The sequence below is a fragment of the Pristis pectinata genome, chromosome 3, assembly GCF_009764475.1.
Source record: "Pristis pectinata isolate sPriPec2 chromosome 3, sPriPec2.1.pri, whole genome shotgun sequence".
NCBI lineage: Eukaryota > Metazoa > Chordata > Chondrichthyes > Rhinopristiformes > Pristidae > Pristis > Pristis pectinata.
Genome location: NC_067407.1, coordinates 112829913 through 112850412, shown reverse-complemented (window position 1 = coordinate 112850412; position 20500 = coordinate 112829913). Strand labels below are relative to the sequence as shown.

The 20500-nt window shown below is 43.8% G+C and overlaps 1 protein-coding gene across 4 annotated transcripts in view; it reads left to right on the top strand.

The window, feature by feature from the left end:
• Positions 1 to 20500, top strand: part of hhat (hedgehog acyltransferase) — a 153952-nt gene that overhangs the window by 40462 nt on the left and 92990 nt on the right. For 3 of the 4 annotated variants that reach the window (XM_052011848.1, XM_052011850.1, XM_052011851.1), the window contains one exon: positions 873 to 908. The exons of the other annotated variant lie outside the window; for it this stretch is intronic. In XM_052011848.1, coding sequence (XP_051867808.1) covers positions 873 to 908 — 36 coding nt within the window. The remainder of the gene's footprint in view (positions 1 to 872; positions 909 to 20500) is intronic. 4 annotated transcript variants of the gene reach the window in all.

Below are 20500 nucleotides of genomic sequence, written 5' to 3'. Positions count from 1 at the left end.
TTTAGATACATTCATCCCTCCCACACTGCCAGCCCAACATACTTCTCTGAATTCTACCTTCCCAAATTGCCCACCTATATTTTTGCTATCCCATCCTGTTCTGCATTTTTCCCCACTTGTCTATTCTGTCTTTTCCCAATCCCTCCACACTGCCTTTCTCCCCATTTGGCCTTATAACCCATATACCATCTCCCCCATCACTCTGTCTCTCCCTCCTTCCTGCCCTGCCCCACCCCCATCCGTCCCCAAGTCTGCCTCTATCCTTTGTGCTCCCCATTTGTCATTTCTACACAGCCTCTCTAGGGGGTTGGACTACTAGTCTCTGCAATTATGGAGGGGCACCTCAGGGAAGAAAGGGAATAAAGACGGAGTGTGGTCAGTTGTTTTTTCCTGTTGTTTGTCTGATAGTCTGCTCACTCCTAATGCCCCACAGACCTTAGTCTTGTTTTTCTACTACATCTGTGAGCCTATAAACCATTTAACCTTGGCCAGAGAATTTGTGCCAACTCTGGGTGCTGCAGACAGAATAACAGAAATGTCCAGCAGGGAAGTCTCTACTTCTGCATAATACTCTTTAGAGAGCTCTGTGTATTAGCATAGGGATATCTGTCAGGACCAACAGTGGCAAATTCCACCACAATGCAGGCTTAAGACAGTGCCAGTGCTGCATTGTAGGACATCCACATGGATAAGCAAGTAATTCCCATCAGCAGCCCTACATTGCCACAGAAATTCTGACCTGATTGCTTCATTCTTAAAAAATTTAACGTAACTATGGAGGAGTTTGAATAATTTAGTAAAACATCTTCAGAGTGATTCTTGAAGTTCATTCTGTTCTAAATTTGTCTTAATTCTTGCTTTTCCTGCTTTAGGGAATTTGATGTGGGACTGCACCGCTGGCTGGTTAGGTAAGGTACAGCTTTTTAGCTTTTATTTTCTCTCAGCTGACAAATTTCTTTTTCTCCTTTTCCATCAGTGGGTCCAGGGTAATGTAGATTCATGTATAAGTTTTTTTCTTACGATTTTATGTCATGCATTGTGATGTTCAAACAAGTGAAAATTAACCTGTGTAATTTTCAAATCAGCAGCACATCAGAATGTTGGAGCATAAAAATGCTGAAAACAACACATTATTTATTTTTAATGTAATGCAATAAGACATTATTTGATTTAATACAATGTTGAAGTTTCTGTAAGTGTAGTTTAAAGTGATCCTCTGGATTAGTTTTGGTATTGCATTTTATTTTTTTAATTTGCAGCCTTATTTGCCAAGATGTTTTCCCAGAATCACATTGCATTTCACTCACATTAAGTTGATTTGAGGCTATGGATTTGCACTGACCTGTTATGACAGTATATTCCTGCAGGGTCATGTGCTGATACTTGGGCCTGTGTCCTCGTGCTGATGTTGTCTTTTTCTATTGGGATATTTGTCAACTGATTCCCTGTAAAAATCCATCTTTTGGAATTACTTGACATGCTAAATTTGCCCTTGTATATTCAAGAAATGCAAAGTATGCGGAAACTCACTTTGACCTTCATTTTATTATTTTGCAGAGAAAACTAAAATGTTCAATGTTTGGTTTATTATTATTGTCACATGTACCAAGGTACAGTGAAAAACTTGTCTTGCGTACCGTTCATACAGATCAATTCATTACCCAGTGCATTGAGGTAGTACAAGGTAAAACAATACTGAATGCAGAGTTAAGTGTCACAGCTACAGAGAACATGCAGTGCAGGTAGACAATAAGGTACATGGTCATAACGAGGTAGATTATGATGTCAAGAGTCCATTTTATCGTACTAGGGAACCATTCAATAGTCTTGTAATAGTGGGATAGAAGCTGTCCTTGAGCCTGGTGGTAGGTTTAAGGGAGTTCCCAAGCTCCCATAAACAGCTGGCATTGCAATGCAGATTAAGCTGTGTCTGTAGCCTTTGTATATTTCAAGGAATGCAGGTCAAAAGCCTACGTAATACTACTAGCTCTTCTAAACTGAAGCATTCAGCTAATGTTAACTGTGCTGTGCATTGGCTGAATGCAAACAGCTGGACTCTTAACAGCAAGGCCCAGTAAGAGCTAGACTGCTGCTCAAAGCCAAGTGGAAAATAGGAGAGGTTCTGTATTTGCACGGGTCCTGAAGGCAATCAAGATACCTAGGAGCAGTGGAGGGCAATGTCAAGAATGTAACCTTGGTGATTTGTTTGCAATGTTACAAAATGTTTGATGACCTCACACAAGTGGTCAAGATCAGTAAGTGCATTCTCAAATACAATAATTCTTCCAATTCTACCAGTAGCCTCAGACACTCTTTAATTCACCACTTAACACTAAACTATGAATAAGGACTCCCACCTAACATCCATTTGAGCGAAAACACATTTCTTATTCCAACACATGCAGTCTCAACCACATAACCCAGTTTACATGCAATACCAGCGAGTCATAATATCCATACAGATTGCACGGCACTCATTGACACACTTCTTTACCTCTTTCAGGACTAGCTGGTGCAAAACCAGAGACAGCAACAGCTACCCAGATGAATAGAAGCATCTGCGTGCCCTAGGTCCCATGAAGGAAATGGTTTTAACCATTATTAGGGCACCAGCAGAAAAAATGGCGAGAAGTGAGGCTGAAGATGACTGCATTCTTGTTTCTCATCCTCCTCCTCAAATCTTGTCTTGCTCTTATCCAACTTTTCCCCCATCACTCCCACCATCCAATCTTGCATTTGACCTCTTTTCATTTCTGATATCTCAAACTTCAACATGGGCAGATAGCACAGGAACTATCAGAAGGACAACACTCTACTCTGAATTGTAGCACCATTGAGATGTTGACACTTCAAGAATAGCATAGAGACGACACATGGAACATGGATTACCAGCAGCCTGAGCAATGATAAAGGGAGTAAGGGGTCAGCTTGCTGGATGGTATGTTTGCTTTTGTGTTCTCTTGTGGATAACTCTGTTGAAGGCTCAGTAGGTGTTGGCAATGAAGTTCTTGGTGTATTGGAATACCTGCCAGAAAGCTTGCCTTCACTGACAGGTTCTGGCACCAACTTGTCTCCTGGCATTAAGGGAATTAGCATGAAACTCGGAGTCTATTATTTCCAGAGTGGAAGAGTTAGGCAAATCCATTCATACACTTGTGGAGTATCAGACACAGCAACTTGTGTACACAGTTGTTCCACAGCTTCCACTGGAACCCAAGCACCAGCCACCCAAACTTGGAGTGCTGCAGTGGAACCTCAGACCCTTTTCATGTTCCACACCCGCAAAAGTTGTTGACTCTTAACTGCCCATTGAAATAGCCTTGCAAGTCACTCAGTTATGCCAATTAGTGACAGATAATTTAATCTATTTTAATATCTGTTTACACAACCAACCCTGAAGACACCATCTAAAATCTTCCAATTGCAGCATAGTTGCGCTTTCATATAGTGAAGTGAGGGAATTAAACCTAGTTTGTATTTTCTGTGGTATCACACAATAATACTTGAACCAATTCAGTTAATAAAGTAAAATATACTACATTTCTATGGTGCCTTTAACTTAATTATCATGCCTCAGGTGCAGGATTTTGGACAAATTTGGATTGATGGAATGGTGTCACTAGAAAGGCAGCATGAGGGCATTGAAGAAAGCAAGCCTACAGGTGAGAAAAATAACTATTTTAGATCATCAGTATTGACTTGAGGTAAGGTGCTTGTGGACAGTGTTGTACATTTGGAAATATGATGTTTTCCTTTTTCTGCTTAGCAAGGACTGGCTGAGCTTGAAACACAAGAGACTGCAGATGCTGGAATCTGGAGTAACAAACAATCTGCTGGAGGAATTCAGCGGGTCGAGTAGCACCTGTGGGAGGAAAAGAATTGTGTTCATTTTGGGTTGAAACCCTGAAAGGTTTAGTGCAAGGTTTTGACCCAGAGCTTCGACAGTTCCTTTCCTCCCACAGGTGCTGCTCGAGCTGCTGAGTTCCTCCAGCAGATTGTTTGTTGCTGGCTGATCTTGAGTAAGTTTCTAGGAAAAGCAGTGGGACTAGTGGTAAAGGAAGATAGTTCATGATGTGGGGACAGAAGTGATGGCTAGTCTTTATAATATTTAGAAAAAAAATCAAAGCTAATTTTTTTTTAACTTGTCTCTACATCATTTTACTGAGTGCTTGTCTAGTGTCTGCTACAACAGGTCTATTCTAAGTTTGTCACTCCTCTTCTGTTATATTTTAACCTGCATAGGATTTGTATATCTACAGCAAGACTACTTGTCCTGGATTTAACAACTGAAATGCAGGACAAGGCTGCACATCTCTACAACCTGAATGTCCTCATCTGGACAAAGGACTATCTAGCCAGCGGCCTTGGAATTCATCTTGGCCCTCTACCTTTTAACCATTCTATCTTTTCTGCTTGTAACGGGTGCATTAAGCTCCTCTTATAGTCTGCAGTAGACAATTGCATTAAGCGATGACTAGCAGCCAAGAGACAAACAGTAGAGGCCTCTTCTCTGCTGATCAAAGACATTTTAAAAACTAAGCAGATTTAAATAAATCAAATGTTAATTAACATTTTCAAAAGTAAACTAAATTTAGTGAAAAACATCTTAAAATATTAACCAAATAATTAAGAACATTTAAAATGAAGCAAAATAACTCCTGGTTACCTGCATTTACGTTTTTTCTTGGAGCTGGCAAACCCATTCAAATGCATAGAGTGAAGAGCATCTGGCCTTCTCAGCATTTCAGTGCTCCACAGCTGGGCTCAATGATCTAGCGGGTGACTGGCACTGAGGAGGTCAACACTAGTGATCTCAACTGTAGTTGAGCGTGGACTTCTGCACTTGGCTGAGCATGCTTGTAAGCTGAGTAACAAACAGCAGACAGCCAACTTTCTCCTCGGGTGCTAGGCAGCTCCATTGAGTTCACTTTGTCTGCAGGACGCAAATTCCTTCACATATGCAGAATACTAGTATCTATACTAGAATACTAGTAGCAGGCATGGTAGTGTAGCGGTTAGTGTAATGCTGTTAAAGTGCCAGCAACCCGGGTTCAATTCCAGCCACTGTCTGTAAGGAGTTTGTATGTTCTCCCCGTGTCTGCGTGGGTTTCCTCCAGGTGCTCCAGTTTCTTCCCACATTCCAAAGACATATGGGTTAGGAAGTTGTGGGCATGCTATGTTGGCACCGGAAGCGTGGCAACACTTCCGGGCTGTCCCCAGAGCATTCTATGCAAAGATGCATTTCACTGTGTGTTTCGATGTACATGTGACTAATAAAGAAATCTTAACATCTTAATCTTAAACCAGAAGCATTGGTCAATGGTACATAGAACATGGAACAGTACAGTACAGGATCAGCCCTTTCGGCCCACCATGCCTGCGCCAGTCTAAACTAATCCCATCTGCCTGTATGCTGTCTGTATCTGTCTATTCCCTGCTTGTTCATGTGTCTCTCTAAACGCCTCTTAAATATTACTATCATATCTGCTTTTACGACATCCTCTGGCAGGGCATTCCAGGCATCTACCACTCTTTGTGTAAATAAAAAAAACTCTCGCGCATCTCCTTTTAAACTTTTCCCCTTTCACCTTAAAACTGTGCCCTCCAGTTTTTGACATTTCCACAATGGGATAAAGACTCGGATTATCCACCCTATCTATGCCTCTCATAATTGTATCTACTTCTATCATGTCATGATACCATTATCACTACACAGTTAATTGCTGTTCATGGGATCAACATCTTACAAGTCTGCACAAGCTTCCATTGGAGATGTATTATTGCTTTTATTCTCAGTCAATCCACCACGTCTTGCTCTTTGACCCTTGAAGGACCTTGATACAATGTCGGCTGATGCATAATCCCACCACACTTGATAGATACAGTCTCCCACTGCATAGATACAGAATCCTGCTCAAACAGACTTTCAGGTATCTGGGCCACAGTGGGATTGCTGAAGGCTTTAATAAGCCCCAGGCAGACTGTCATATATTGCTGAGGTATGCTTCATTTTGCACGGTGTTGCAATGCAGAACTGTCTGCATCTGGAGGTAGAAAATCAATAGTTGTCGTCAGGTGAGGAAGACCTGGGAAAAGAAGATGATGCAGCAGAAGAAGGGCTGCTTTAGCATCTGGTATCAGGATGGTAACTGGCATCAGAAATTCCCACAACTTGGTCTGACTTTCTTCAAAGAGCCCCCCTTGGTCAGGATATGATGAATGAGAGGTCATGGATCAGTATGGTCTTCAATGATAATCAAGTATTACATACAACTTCAGTGATTTTAAAACAGGATTAAAATCATATCACTGCCACATCACCATCCAAATGGTAAGAGCAGGAAGGATATTAAAAATATAGCAAAAATTACCAGTGATATTATTTTTAGTTGAGGGCAGAGCTATAAATATCAACTTTTAAATGTTCAATCCTGGGTAGATATGGAGTCATGCAAGTGTAGTAGGAAATACATAAGGTGACAATAATTACATAATTTCTTCTTTTTGTGTTATTCAAGTATTCCATTGAAGACTTGGGCTAAATGACACAAGTTAATTGATTCAATTTATACCTATTTCAACGCTAATCTCATATTGGTATTGGTTTATTATTGTCATTTGTACCGAGGTAAAGTGAAAAGCTTGTCTTACAAACCAATCGTACAGGTCAATTCATTACACAGTGCAGTTACACTGAGTCAGTACAGAGTGCATTGATGTAGTACAGGTAAAAACAATAACAGTACAGAGTAAAGTGTCACAGCTACAGAGAAAGTGCAGTGCAATAAAGTGTGAGGTCACAACAAGGTGGATAGTGAGGTCATAGTTCATCTCATTGTATAAGGGAACTGTTCAATAGTCTTATCACAGTGGGGTAGAAGCTGTCCTTAAATCTGGTGGTACGTGCCCTCAGGCTCCTGTATCTTCTACCTGATGGAAGAGGAGAGAAGAGAGAATGTCCTGGGTGGGTGGGGTCTTTGATTATGCTGCCTGCTTCACCAAGACAGCGAGAGGTAAAGACAAAGTCCAAGGAGGGGAGGCTGATGTCTGTAATGCATTGGGCTGTGTCCACAAATCTCTGCAGTTTCTTGCGGTCCTGGGCAGAGCAGTTGCCATACCAAGCTGTGATACATCCAGGTAGGATACTTTCTATGGTGCATCTGTAAAAGTTGGTGAGAGTCAAAGGGGACAAAGGGAAAGTTTCAACACTTCAACAAGGTTTAATATTCCTTTTGTCCTGCATTGAATTATAAAATAGTTAAAGTATGTAAGGAGCCATTTAGCCCATCATGTCTGTGCCAGCTTTTCTGCCAGAACAAGTTTCTAGTTCCACGTTCTGGCCTTCGCTTGATAGCCTTGTGATTTTTTTCTCCATCATATTTATGCAATTCCTTCAACAAGGCCACATTGGAACCTGCCTCTAACACATCTGCTGGCAGTGCATTCTAAATTCCAACCATAGGCTGTCTAAAAGAATGTTTTTCCTCATGCCTGGCTTAATTCTCTTCCCCTTTATTTTACATTTTTGACCTCTAATCCTCAGACCCTCCACCACAGGAAATAGCTTCTGATGGTTGAAACTATCCAGGCCCCTCATCATTTTATACACTTCTATCAGATCTCGCTTCAGAAAGAAAAGGGCCCCTGCCCTAATCTATCATTGTAACTATGTTGCCTCGTCCCAGGAACCATTCTTGTAGATCTTTTCTGGATCCTTTCTAATGCTTTCACATCCTCTTATAATGTGGCAACTGGAACATGATACTCTAGTTGAGACCAGACCAATGTTTTATAGAGATTTAGCATAACTTCCCTGTATAGTTTGTACATTCTCCCCGTGTCTGCGTGGGTTTCCTCCGGGTGCTCGGGTTTCCTCCCACATTCCAAAGTCCTACAGGTTAGGAAGTTGTGGGCATGCTATGTTGGCACTGGAAGCGTGGCGGCACTTGCGGGCTGTCCCCCAGAACACTACGCAGAAAATGCATTTCACTGTGTGTTTCGATGTACATGTGACTAATAAAGATCTTATCTTATCTAAAATAGTTAAAAGGTGGTGGGACCCATGGGAAAGGGCAGTAATATTCAGTACATGCCTGCTTTGAAGTGTAATTTTTGTTCCAGACTTACATATTTTTATATGTGGCATCAGCATTCATTAGTATCAAATCTCAGTGATGAAAAACTGAACACATTTGAATTGTAATCAAAGAGAATTGATCTCTCCTTGATTTAGGAGGTAAAATTACCTCTATTAGATTATGTTGTACAGAAATTTCCTTTGCCTTTCTCCGTGTAAGACAATCTGACTAGCACAGCAGTATGCACAGAAAAAACACTTTCACTCTGCCAGTTTCTTCAATGGAACTATGAAGATGTCCAAAGTAAGGATATTTACTTTTACTTATTTAAAATAGTCTATGTTTAATCTCCTTGATTCTTTCTACTGTTGGCATCCAAACCCCTCTGGTGCTCATTTGCACTGTTCTGCTCCCATGCAGATAACCAGTTCTCATGAGTTTTATCATGCATTGGAATTGGTTTACTTGCAAAAATTGACACAGTGATCCAAAGCCACTTAAGACTAGATTCTTGTGTTTGAGAGTGTGTTTGTTTATTTCCACGGCTCCATAATTCTGCTAATACTTGCAGTAAAATTAGTCAGAAGTGAATAATGTTTATTGAAATATGAGATATTTGAAGATTTGATTTATCAAAAAAAGTTCTGGCAATTTAACATTCTTGTGTGGCGACTCACTGTCTAGTCGGGCGAACCGGCTCGGCAGTCGTGTCGCGCGGCGTCGGAGCGACGAGGCCCAAGATGGCGGCGGGCCTCGTCTTTCCGAGTGACGGGGAGAACCCGCGCGCGGGAAAGTCCTGATGACGTATGACTTACGTCATTGCCGGTTGTTTTGGGCGGGAACATTCTCCCTTAAAGGGCCCGCGCAAGGCGGGAAAATAAACCAGTTCTGTTTGGCAATCCTCCGAGTAGAGTCTTGTTTTATTCCGCGGTAGCAACTGCTACATTGGTGACCCCAACGGTCCAAACGGCTTTTGGACCCGCGAAATGGACGACAGCGCAGCAGCCAACGCAGTGGCCCTCAAGCTGCCCACCTTTTGGACACTTCGGCCCAGCGTCTGGTTTGACCAGGCCGAAGCGCAATTCCACCTTCAGCAGATCACCTCCGACTCCACGAAGTACTACCATGTGGTTAGCTCTCTGGACCAGGAGACAGCCGCCCAGGTTGGAGACTTCATCCAATCGCCTCCGGAGGAAGATAAGTACCCGGCTTTCAAAGACCTTTTGATCCGGACCTTCGGCCTCTCCCGTCGTGAGCGCGCCGCCCGCCTGCTTCATCTGGATGGCCTGGGGGACAGATCCCCATCTGCCCTGATGAATGAGATGCTGGCATTGGCCGAGGGACACAAGCCATGCCTGATGTTCGAACAGGCCTTCCTCGAACAGCTCCCCGATGACATCCACTTGTTGTTAGCTGACGCCGACTTCAGCAACCCCCGTGAGGTGGCCACCCGGGCAGATGTCCTGTGGAGGGCCAAGCGCGAGAGCGGTTCGTCCGTCAGTCAAATCACCAGGCCGCGAGCCCAACGCCCGCCTCGCCCGGCCCCAGCAACCGAGCAGCCACGCCCCAGGAACGCAGACGACGACACGGGTGACCAGCTGTGCTTCTACCATCAGAGGTGGGGTGCAGAGGCCCGTCGATGCCGCCCACCCTGCAAGTTTCAGGGAAACGCCAGGGCCAGCCGCCGCTGATGGCTACGGCGGCTGGCCACCGACAGAGCCTCCTCTTCGTTCAGGACAAGAAATCTGGACGGCGTTTCCTCGTTGATACTGGAGCGGAGGTCAGTATTTTGCCCCCGACAGGCCACGACACTCATGACAGGCCACCAGGTCCTTTACTCAATGCCGCCAACGGTACAACGATACGGTCTTTCGGCACCCGTATGCTTCAATTACACTTTGGCGGCAGCCGTTTTACCTGGACCTTTACCCTTGCCACCGTCGCCCGACCACTCCTAGGAGCCGATTTCCTTCGGGCCCACAATCTGATAGTCGACCTGCGAAGGAAGCGGTTAGTCCATTCTAGCACTCTCTGGACCTATCCCCTGGGAGAAATCAGCCCACTAGCCCCACGCCTGGACTCCATTTCCCTTTCTGGCGACGATTCCGCCAAGCTCCTAGCCGAATTCCCATCGATTTTGGCACCTTCATTTACAAATTCTAGGCCCACACACGGGGTACGACACCACATCATTACCACAGGGCCACCCCTTCATGCCCGAGCACGACGATTACCTCCAGACAAGCTCCACCTGGCAAAGGAAGAGTTCCATCACATGGAGGAGCTGGGGATTGTTCGCAGGTCAGACAGCCCCTGGGCCTCCCCCCTGCACATGGTCCCCAAAGCCACCAGAGGGTGGAGGCCCTGCGGCGATTACCGCAGGCTGAATGATGCCACCACCCCGGACCGCTATCCCATCCCTCACATCCAGGACTTCGCAGCGAACTTACACGGGGCCCGCATCTTTTCCAAGGTGGACCTCGTTAGGGGATACCACCAAATCCCGGTCCATCCGGATGACGTCCCCAAAACTGCGATTATCACCCCATTCGGCCTGTTCGAATTCCTTCGGATGCCGTTCGGCCTTAAGAACGCCGCGCAGACCTTCCAGTGGCTGATGGACGCGGTAGGCCGAGACCTGGACTTCGTGTTCATTTACTTGGACGACATACTGATCGCCAGCCGTAACCGCCAGGAACACCTTTCCCACCTCCGCCAGCTGTATTCCCGCCTCCGCGATTTCAGCCTCACGATCAACCCGTCCAAGTGCCAATTCGGACTTGACTCTATCAATTTCCTCAGCCAAAAAATCACCAGCGATGGGGCAACACCCCTACCTGCCAAGGTGGATGCTATCCGCCATTTTGCCCGCCCCAACACAATCAAAGGCCTACAGGAATTCCTTGGGATGGTCAACTTTTACCATCGTTTCATCCCTCCAGCAGCCCGTATCATGCGCCCTCTGTTCTCGCTGCTGGCTGGTAAGGGCAGGGACATCACCCGGACTGACGAGGCTGCGGCTGCTTTTGTTAAGGCCAAAGACGCCCTGGCAGACGCCACGATGCTGGTACACCCCAGGACTGACGTCCCGACTGCCCTCACGGTAGACGCGTCCAACACCGCGGTGGGTGGGGTACTGGAACAGCTACTCGAAGGCCGCTGGCAACCCTTGGCATTTTTCAGCAAGCACCTTAGACCGCCCGAACTGAAGTACAGCGCTTTTGATCGGGAACTTCTAGTGCTGTATCTGGCGGTCCAGCATTTCCGATACTTTCTAGAAGGCAGGCCTTTCACCGATCATAAGCCTCTGTCCTTTGCCTTCTCCAAAGTCTCCGATCCCTGGTCAGCTCGTCAGCAGAGACATTTATCCTACATTTCCGAGTTCACAACTGACATCCAACATGTCTCCGGAAAGGATAATGTCGTTGCTGATGCACTTTCCAGACCAACCATCCACAACCTATCTTTGGGTGTCGACTACACGGCCCTAGCTGACGCACAGCAAGCCGACGACGAACTGCCCAGCTACAGAACCGCAGTCTCGGGTCTGCAGCTCCGAGATTTCTTGGTAGGTCCAGGTCAGCGGACCCTACTTTGCGACGTTGCGACTGGTCAGCCCCGCCCTATAGTCCCTGCAGCCTGGCGGAGACGCGTTTTTGACTCAGTACATGGGTTGGTGCACCCGTCCATCAGATCTACTGTCCGACTGGTCGCCAGCAAGTTTGTCTGGCATGGCCTGCGCAAACAGGTCAGTGAGTGGGCCAGGACTTGTCCGCACTGCCAGACGTCAAAAATCCAGTGACACACCAAGGTTCCACCACAGCAGTTCAAGCCTACCCGTAGGAGGTTCGACCACATACACGTCGACCTCGTGGGCCCTCTGCCGGTTTCGAGAGGAGCCCGGTACCTCCTTACCATCGTGGACCGGTTCACGAGGTGGCCTGAGGCAACCCCCCTGACTGATATCACAACTGATTCCTGCACCCGGGTGCTGCTCACAACTTGGGTCTCACGTTTTGGCGTTCCGGCCCACATCACTTCAGACAGAGGCACCCAATTCACTTCCAGTCTCTGGGCTGCATTAGCGAACCTGCTAGGGACGCAGCTGCACACCACCACGGCCTACCATCCTCAATCAAACGGGTTGGTGGAACGTTTTCACCGCCATCTGAAATCGGCCTTGATGGCCCGCCTGAAGGGTCCTAACTGGGTTGACGAGCTGCCTTGGGTCCTGCTCGGCATACGCACTGCCCCCAAAGAAGGCCTCCGTACTTCCTCAGCTGAGCTTGTATACGGGGCGCCACTAGTTGTCCCCGGGGATTTCATACCTGCCCTTCGGGACCAAGGGGAACAACCCCCAGCAGTCCTACAAAGACTGCGCGAGAAGCTTGGCGCCTTGGCCCCGATTCCCACCTCACGGCACGGTCAAGCCCCATCCTGCCAGCCCAAGGAACTACGGGACTGTAAGTTTGTTTTCGTTCGCAGGGGCACACCTCGGGCGCCATTGCAACGACCATATGAGGGACCGTTCCGAGTCATACGGAATAACGGATCCACTTTTATTTTGGACATTGGAGGCAGGGAACAGGTTTTCACGGCGGACCGCCTCAAACCGGCCCATTTGGATCTGCAACAGCCTGTCAAGGTTGCCACGCCGCGACGCAGAGGCCGCCCCCCTAAGCGGCAGCTGGCACAGCCCACGGACCTTGGGGACTGTCTCGCCGGTTCTGGGGGGGGGGTTGTGTGGCGACTCACCGTCTAGTCGGGCGAACCGGCTCGGCAGTCGGGTCGCGCGGCGTCGGAGCGACGAGGCCCAAGATGGCGGCGGGCCTCGTCTTTCCGAGTGACGGGGAGAACCCGTGCGCGGGAAAGTCCTGATGACGTAGGACTTACGTCATTGCCGGTTGTTTTGGGCGGGAACATTCTCCCTTAAAGGGCCCGCGCAAGGCAGGAAAATAAACCAGTTCTGTTTGGCAATCCTCCGAGTAGAGTCTCGTTTTATTCCGCGGTAGCAACCGCTACACTTGGAAGATTTATTACTGACACTGTACTCTCTGCCATCCAGTTCATTCCCTGACTGTATTCTAAACAACTGAATCAACAATGAGCCACTTGATTTGTAATAACTAATGGCTGAATTTATTTATGGTGTTTTATTTCGCTAAGGAAAAGTCTCAGTGACCTGTACACCAAAAATTGTTTTGGCATGTTATTAACCAGCCAAATGCAACAGTCATTCTTAATCATAAACTTTCTACAATTAATGACCCAGATCAGATCAGCTGATCTTAATTACAACCTTTTATCCCTGTATACCTACACTTAAAGCTTCTGTATCCTACTCTGGTTATCTTACTGGTCCTCATCCTTGAGTTCAGTAAAAGTATCTGGATGGTGACTTAGCAAAGCCTTGAATGATCCTCGGCCAAAAGCAAACCAGGGTAGAGAGCTAAAAATGTCACTAATTTTCACGTTTTTCTGAATGTCTCAACTTCAAATGCTTCTGAATATAATTAAAATTGCAGTTTTAAAAATTTGTATTGTTAATTCAAGCATAAATACACTTTAATGCATTTAATTATTTCTCAAGCAAAATTGTTCTTAAATTTAAGACCAACTAAATTGATGGTGTTCCAGATCCTGCACAAGAGGAACATGTTTACATTGACCTGTAATGTACTGAGCATTTTCAAGATGGAGATTTGATTTTGGGGTATTAGGGCAATAACCAATTGTAAGAATAAGGTGAAGTAGAAGATAATGCAAGCTCAAAGAAGATAGGACAAGCTGAAAGGGCCAAATGTCATATAGCTGCTCTTTTTTTTTGTTGTTTCTGCACTGCTCATAATGATAACTAAATAATAGTTTCACAAGGGCAAAGCCAGATCCTGAAGCAATTCCTCTTGCACACATCTGAAGAAGATTGCTTACTAGATTTGAAAGTAAAGGAATGAGTGTCAACAGATCAAAACAGAATAAATCAACCCATTGTCATTTGGTAATAATCAGCACGAACCTGATACCCTTGAACTGGTAGTTTATTTGGTAGTTTGTTAATCCATCAAAATCTAACAATTTTGCAAAGCATGGATATACATAAACATTAGCAGTACTCTAATGCTATTGCATAATCTTTGTTCTGAAATGTATAACCAAAATAAAATACTAATTTGTCCAAACAGATGTTTTCAGAACCTATTTTAAGTTGCTCAATCCAGACTCAAAATTTCACTTGGAGCTTCGTATAAATTTTGTGCACCTTCATGGGTTCTATTCCATTATGTCTTCAAAGCAGCTATGTTAAATAATGTTAATGCTGCCACTTCTATTCAGGGAAATGCTCATAAAATGCCTTGGCTTTCTCTAATTGTGCTGACGAAGGACTGTTAAACATGAAGTGCATGGTAGAAAAGCCTCGTGAACTGAGAAAAATGCACTGCAGGAATTCTTGTCAACCTCTGTTTTGGTTTCATCTCTTGAGTGCATGAAATTGATTAACTCCTCAACCTTTAGCTTCTCTTGTTTTCCTTTTGTGGTATATAGTAGTTGATTTAGTTTATCTGCCTTTTTAAGGGCCTTAATGTTGGTTCTTTGGTGCTTATCTGTCAGAAGATGTTTTAGTTGTCTTTTGCGATGTTACTGCATTGACCTTTACCATTTGAAGCAGTTTTTATGTAGTCTTCTGTACATAAAATATTTAAGTGTTTTTTTTAAACAAAACGCAATAGATGTAAAGGTTAATCATAAAAGGATCCTTATTTTTTCAGATGTTATCCAAGCAGAATCTCATTTTTATGGCCAGTGGTTCTATCTGGTGCTGGATAATAACACACCCATGCAAATTTCTCTTGGGCCAGAACATCCATGCCAATCACTCCTATTCCTTTTGAGCATGGATTCAGCTTACTTAAGGTTATGAGAAGGACTGTTCTTAGATCTCTGGGCAAGACTTGGAGACACATTTGTCTTTTAATAAATGTGCTGGAAAATATGCTTTGAGTTCAGATTTAAAGGACAGAATATGGGGTTGAGTGGAACATAACTCCTTTCTGGTTTTACTTTTCTATTTTGCAAATAGTATTTTGTTGGAAGTAGCCTTTTATTTTTGACCTATTATTAGTTACTCAACTGCGTTCTGTATCTAACCAAGGTGTGTGTTTATGTAATAAGATGAGCAGTAGAAGTGTGATTACGTTTTACTAGAAATGAATAATGAGAAATAAGTCTACAAAGAGTCTTAAACAATATGACCATTTGCATGAATAGATTCAAAATTGCATTTGGCATTATATTCCATCATGTTTTCAAAGTAGCAACATTAAATGTACATTCTGTCACTTAAATTCATAGGAACATTCTTAAAATACCTCTGTTTTCTCTAATTGTACTAATTTTGGAACTTGCAGGAACTCCAGAACATTTCTATAAATAGAAGTGGCAGCATGAAATATTCAAGTTCTTACAGGGCTTTCCAGGGTGGATGATTCCATTGGCTGGGCTGTTGAGCACTGGGCCTGAATAGGATGCATGGGTTTAGTTCAGGAAAGTAGTGCTGAGGTAAAAGATCAGCCATGATCTTGTTACATGATGAAGCAGCTATGACGGACTGAATGGTGTACTCCTGTTATTTCTTGAGTTCTTGCATGTTATTTAAAATTATTCCACAGTCTCCCACAAGACATCAAATGAAGTGCAATACCTTTTTATAGGCCAGAGTTAGCTTACTGGTCAAAAATCAGCCTCAATGAGGTATTCAAAACACTGTAGCATATAATGAAATAAGACATAACAAAAAGGCTCCAGTACTTGGAAATTCTGTTGCAATGAGTGATTAGTTTAAAAATTTAAACAAAAGTTTGAACAAAGTTTACATGCGAAACATAGTTATCATGTTTTTTTAATTGAAAATCACCGCATTACCTATCTGAATTGAGAGGAAATTGGAGGGATATGGGCATCCTGTAGGTAGGAGGGATTAACTGTGTCGGCACAACACTGTGGGCCGAAGGGCCTGTTCTGTGCTGTACTGTTCTATATTCAATGTTCTAAGAGCTCTGTTTTAGTGAATTACACACTAAAATTCTTCTGTCCGTGCAAATAACTTTGACCTTTCACATTGAAACAGACCTTAACAGCACTGCTGAGGCAAAGGTCAACATTATTCAAAACTACCTGGTCCACCGCCATGGGTTCTGAGTCAGCAAAGAAACAGGCCCTTTGGCCCAACTCGCATGCCCTACTGAAAAGAGAGTTTTAATATTCATTCTCATCCACTCATTATTGCTGATAGAGTTGGTCTCTCTGTTTTTTCCCTCTGTTTGACTCACCACTGCCTTATTGTTTCAACATCCAAACCCTGTCCTCTGACTTAATTGCCTCTCTGACTGACTGACTGACTGACCATCAACAGTAGGGAAGTGTAGATGTGGATTGTGCAGGGATTAAGACAAATTTCAGCGTTGGGGGAGAGAGAAAATATACAAATAGTGGAGCTGCCGAACTTGCTTTTGGGGCTTGGAGCAGCTCCTCTTCTGGATCACCATGAGTCCTCCAAACCAACATATCTCGTCTTATCTGGCCAGGCTGCTTCTTCCCGCCTCATTTTTCCAAAGTATTTGCCAGCAGTTGGCCTGTCAGTAACTAGTGCAAGGGTAGGAGATCAGATCACCCATTGAGCTACCAGACCTCTGTGGCAGCTGCCGTTGGGTTCCCACCGGCATGTTTCTGGGTAGGTCTTCTAAAGGGAGGCCTACACCCCCAGCTGGTCAGTGTGGCCTTGCTCTGCACAGAGCCTTTCAGACCCTATCAGTCTTGACAGCTGGTTAGTCCCTGGGCCACCGAAGCAGTGGTTAAACTGATAGGAGTACTTCAGTGTGGCCACAAGATCACTGTAACTCTCACTAAGCATCATTCGATCCCCTTCAGAAATGTCTAAGGTCAGGTTAGCCTGGGTCTGAGCCCAGAACATTCAGGACGACCCAGGTCTAATGTACAGAAGGCTCAGATGTGTCTCCTGCCATTCAGTGACCTAGGTTTACTGTCTCATGTCATGGAGCTGATAGCACAGCTGTCCACTAACCAGGGTGAGTTCGCAACAGAAGCTGATCGGAAAATAGGCTCTTGGGCACCTTAGCCAGTTTTCCTGTCTTCTGAGAAGATAAGCTAATGAGTGATGGGAGTGAATGCCGGTGGGCCATCACAAAAATTGTGCCTGTATTTCAATGTGAATGACGTCCATGGGCCAGGAGTTTAATTAGACCCTTGTCTGCCTTCAGTTGTAAAGATGAAATGGTATTGGTCAGGAGCAGCCCCTGGATATTTATTTGATGTGAGTAATTTTAATCAGTACCCCTGCATGGTTTCCCACACTACTGCAAGGGAAAATGGGTTAAAATCATTCATTGAAATATGCACACATTTAGTTGGTTGAAAAGCTGGCAAATTGTTTACTCTCTGAATTATGGAACAGAGAGATAGAGCCCTTTGGTACCCAGGGAATTGGATAAGCTGACTGTAATTCATTTTAAACTTGCTATAAAATGAAAGTTGCCCGAATCAGCATAGCTGTACCTTGGTACAAAGCAGTCAATACTGGAAAACAGTAAACAGTTCTAAAGACGTATTGGAGAACTATTTGTTTATTAGCACCATAGTAAATATATGTTGTTATTTGCACAGAACACAAATATATATTCAGACCTGTCTATTTTGTAACTTGATTGTAAAGTATTTACATTTACTCTGCTGTATTCAACTTGCAATTCTGTAGGTTGGAGCAATTACAACAAATAATAAGAATAGTCATAACATTTTAATAGTTTTCTGCAATTTTTTTTGCTGATTGTTCATCTCAATATTAAGTATGTGAAATCAGCAACAGCTTGGTCAGTTGAAATTGCCTTTAGTTTTAAAGCTATTTTGGATTGAGGAGAGTTTATGTTGCAGTGATGATAGTTTTGCCAAATTATCTGCAGAGGATTGTGTGGTTATGCACCATTTTTCATGAAGGTTTAGTTGATGGCCCTTTAATGTAAATGGCTAAAAATACTAAAAATTGTTTTAATTAAAATTCAGATGTAATTGAAAAGTGACATGCTTTATATATCTGATGTTAATATAAGCAACTTGCGCAAGTCTTTATGTGAAGTTAGAAACAACATAGAATTGTTGATGTTGATAAAGCAGTATACTGCCAGCTATTTTTAAAGAGATCCAAAACCACTACTTTGCGCTCTTTCCCTCAGTATCTTCCTTTGCTTCTGTTTGGCAAGAAGTTTAGCTGCATTGTGCTGTTTCATTTATATACAACTCAATTTCAATGAGAAATAAAATATTCAGGAAAATTGCAGACTTTGTGCAACTCGTGTTAAATCTGTAATTTTCCTTTGTTGTCCTCCATCTGAAGTGCAAAAACAGAGAGGAGCCAAGACGTGCAGGGCAAATATGAATGCGAGCTTAAACTCTGCTACTTGGATTTTTGACTGCATACTGTGTCTGGGTCACAGTGCTAGTGAAGCTTGCTTCAGCATTTATTATCTTTACATCTTTCGGATTCTGGTGTAAAGGCTTTCTTCTCAGAAGTCGCAAAGAAATGCAAAGATAGTGCTCTCAAACTTTCCATTATTTTTAGAGCTAATTGTTACCTTTTGCCTCCCCAAGCACACTTTGATACATTTTTCTTTATCTTTTGAAATGTTTTTCTTTGGCTAGTTCTTGCATCATAAGAAGCAGGATAATTTGTAATGCTCAATTTGTCAACCATGAAATTCTTGTATATCAGCTAGAGTGGTACCATCTTTTGCTTTTAGATTTGTAGTCCATTATAAAGGTGCCTTCTGTTAAAAGCAGATCTGAATCACTTTGTAAAGGTCTTGCCAATACTTATGAAGACATTCTTTCTGGACTGCTACCTTAATCTTTGAATTTGAGAGTGCTGAACTTTTTAAAAATAATATGAGCTGGTGAGTTTGCTTTTTCGTTTCCATGAATGGGAGCAACAGATGTTCATAATGCTGTGAGCCAGCCGGGTTATTTTTTGATTTGTTGTTTCAAAGACAACCTTAGCAACAATTTCCTTGTGCAAATCAGGCAAGTCAACTTGGTCAATTTTTGAAATACACTAAAGCACACTTTGAAAGCTTAACTTAAGTATCAAGATTCTAGTTCTTAGGAGTATTTTAAATCTTACCTCTGTAGCTAATCCTTTGGTCATCTGACCTACTTCAGAGTTGTAGAGTCATAAAATTGTACAACATGGAAGCAGGCCTTCAGCAATCATGCCATCTATACTAGAGTCACTGAGAAACAGGCCCTTCAGCCCAACTTCTCCATGCTGACCAAGTTGTCTATCCAACCTAGTCCCATTTGTGTGAATTTGGCCCATATCTCTGTCTAAATGTCTTTTAAACATTGTAATCGTACCCACCTCTACAGCTTCCTCTGGCAGCTTGTTCTATATACCCACCACCCTCTGTAGTGAAAAATTTCCCCTTGGGTCCTTTTCAAAATTTTCCCCTCTTACCTTGTATCTGTGTTCCTCAAGTTTTAGAACCCCTACCCTGGGGAGAAAGACTGTGACTATCCATCTTATCTACATGTGATCTCACCAACAACTTGTATAGTTGCCACACAATATCCCAACTCTTGTACTTGGTGCTCTGACTGAGTTAAAGCAAGCATGCCAAATGCCGCCTTCACAATTCCGTATACCTGTGTACCCCTGGGTCTCTCTGTTCTACAATACTCTCCAGTCCTCCACCATTTACTGTGCAAGTTCTGCCCTGGTTTAACTTACCAAAATGGAACACCTCACACTTGGAGTCTGAGTTAAATTCCATCTGCCATTCCCTTGCCCACTTTGCCAGTTACCACTAACATTACTAATTCCACTTGACTGCATTCATTCTCTGTCCTCCTATGCTTTGCTCATTCAGGTACCTGTCCAGATGCCTTTTAAGTGTTGTTACTGTTCCTGCCTCCACCACCACCTCTGTCAGTTTATTCCAGATGCAAACTGCTCTGTGTGAAAGATTTACCCCTTTAAATCTCCTCACTCTCACCTTAAATCTATGCCCTTTAGTTATGGACACACCTACCATGGGAAACAGACTCTGGCTATCTACCATATCTATGCCTCTCATCGTTTTGCATACTTCTATCATGTCATTTCATGGCCACCTTTGCTCCAGGGAAAGCTGAACCAGCCTGTTCAATCTCTCCTTATAACTCAAGCCCTCCAATCCAGGCAACAATCTTGTGATTCTGTTCTACACCTTATCTGATTTAATCACCTCTTTCCTGTAGTGCGGAGACCAGAACTGCACACAGTCCTCCAAGTGTGGTCTAAGCAATATTTTGTACAACTGTAAAGTTACATCCCAACTTAACACCTCGGCCGACGAAGGCAAGCATGCCATATGCCT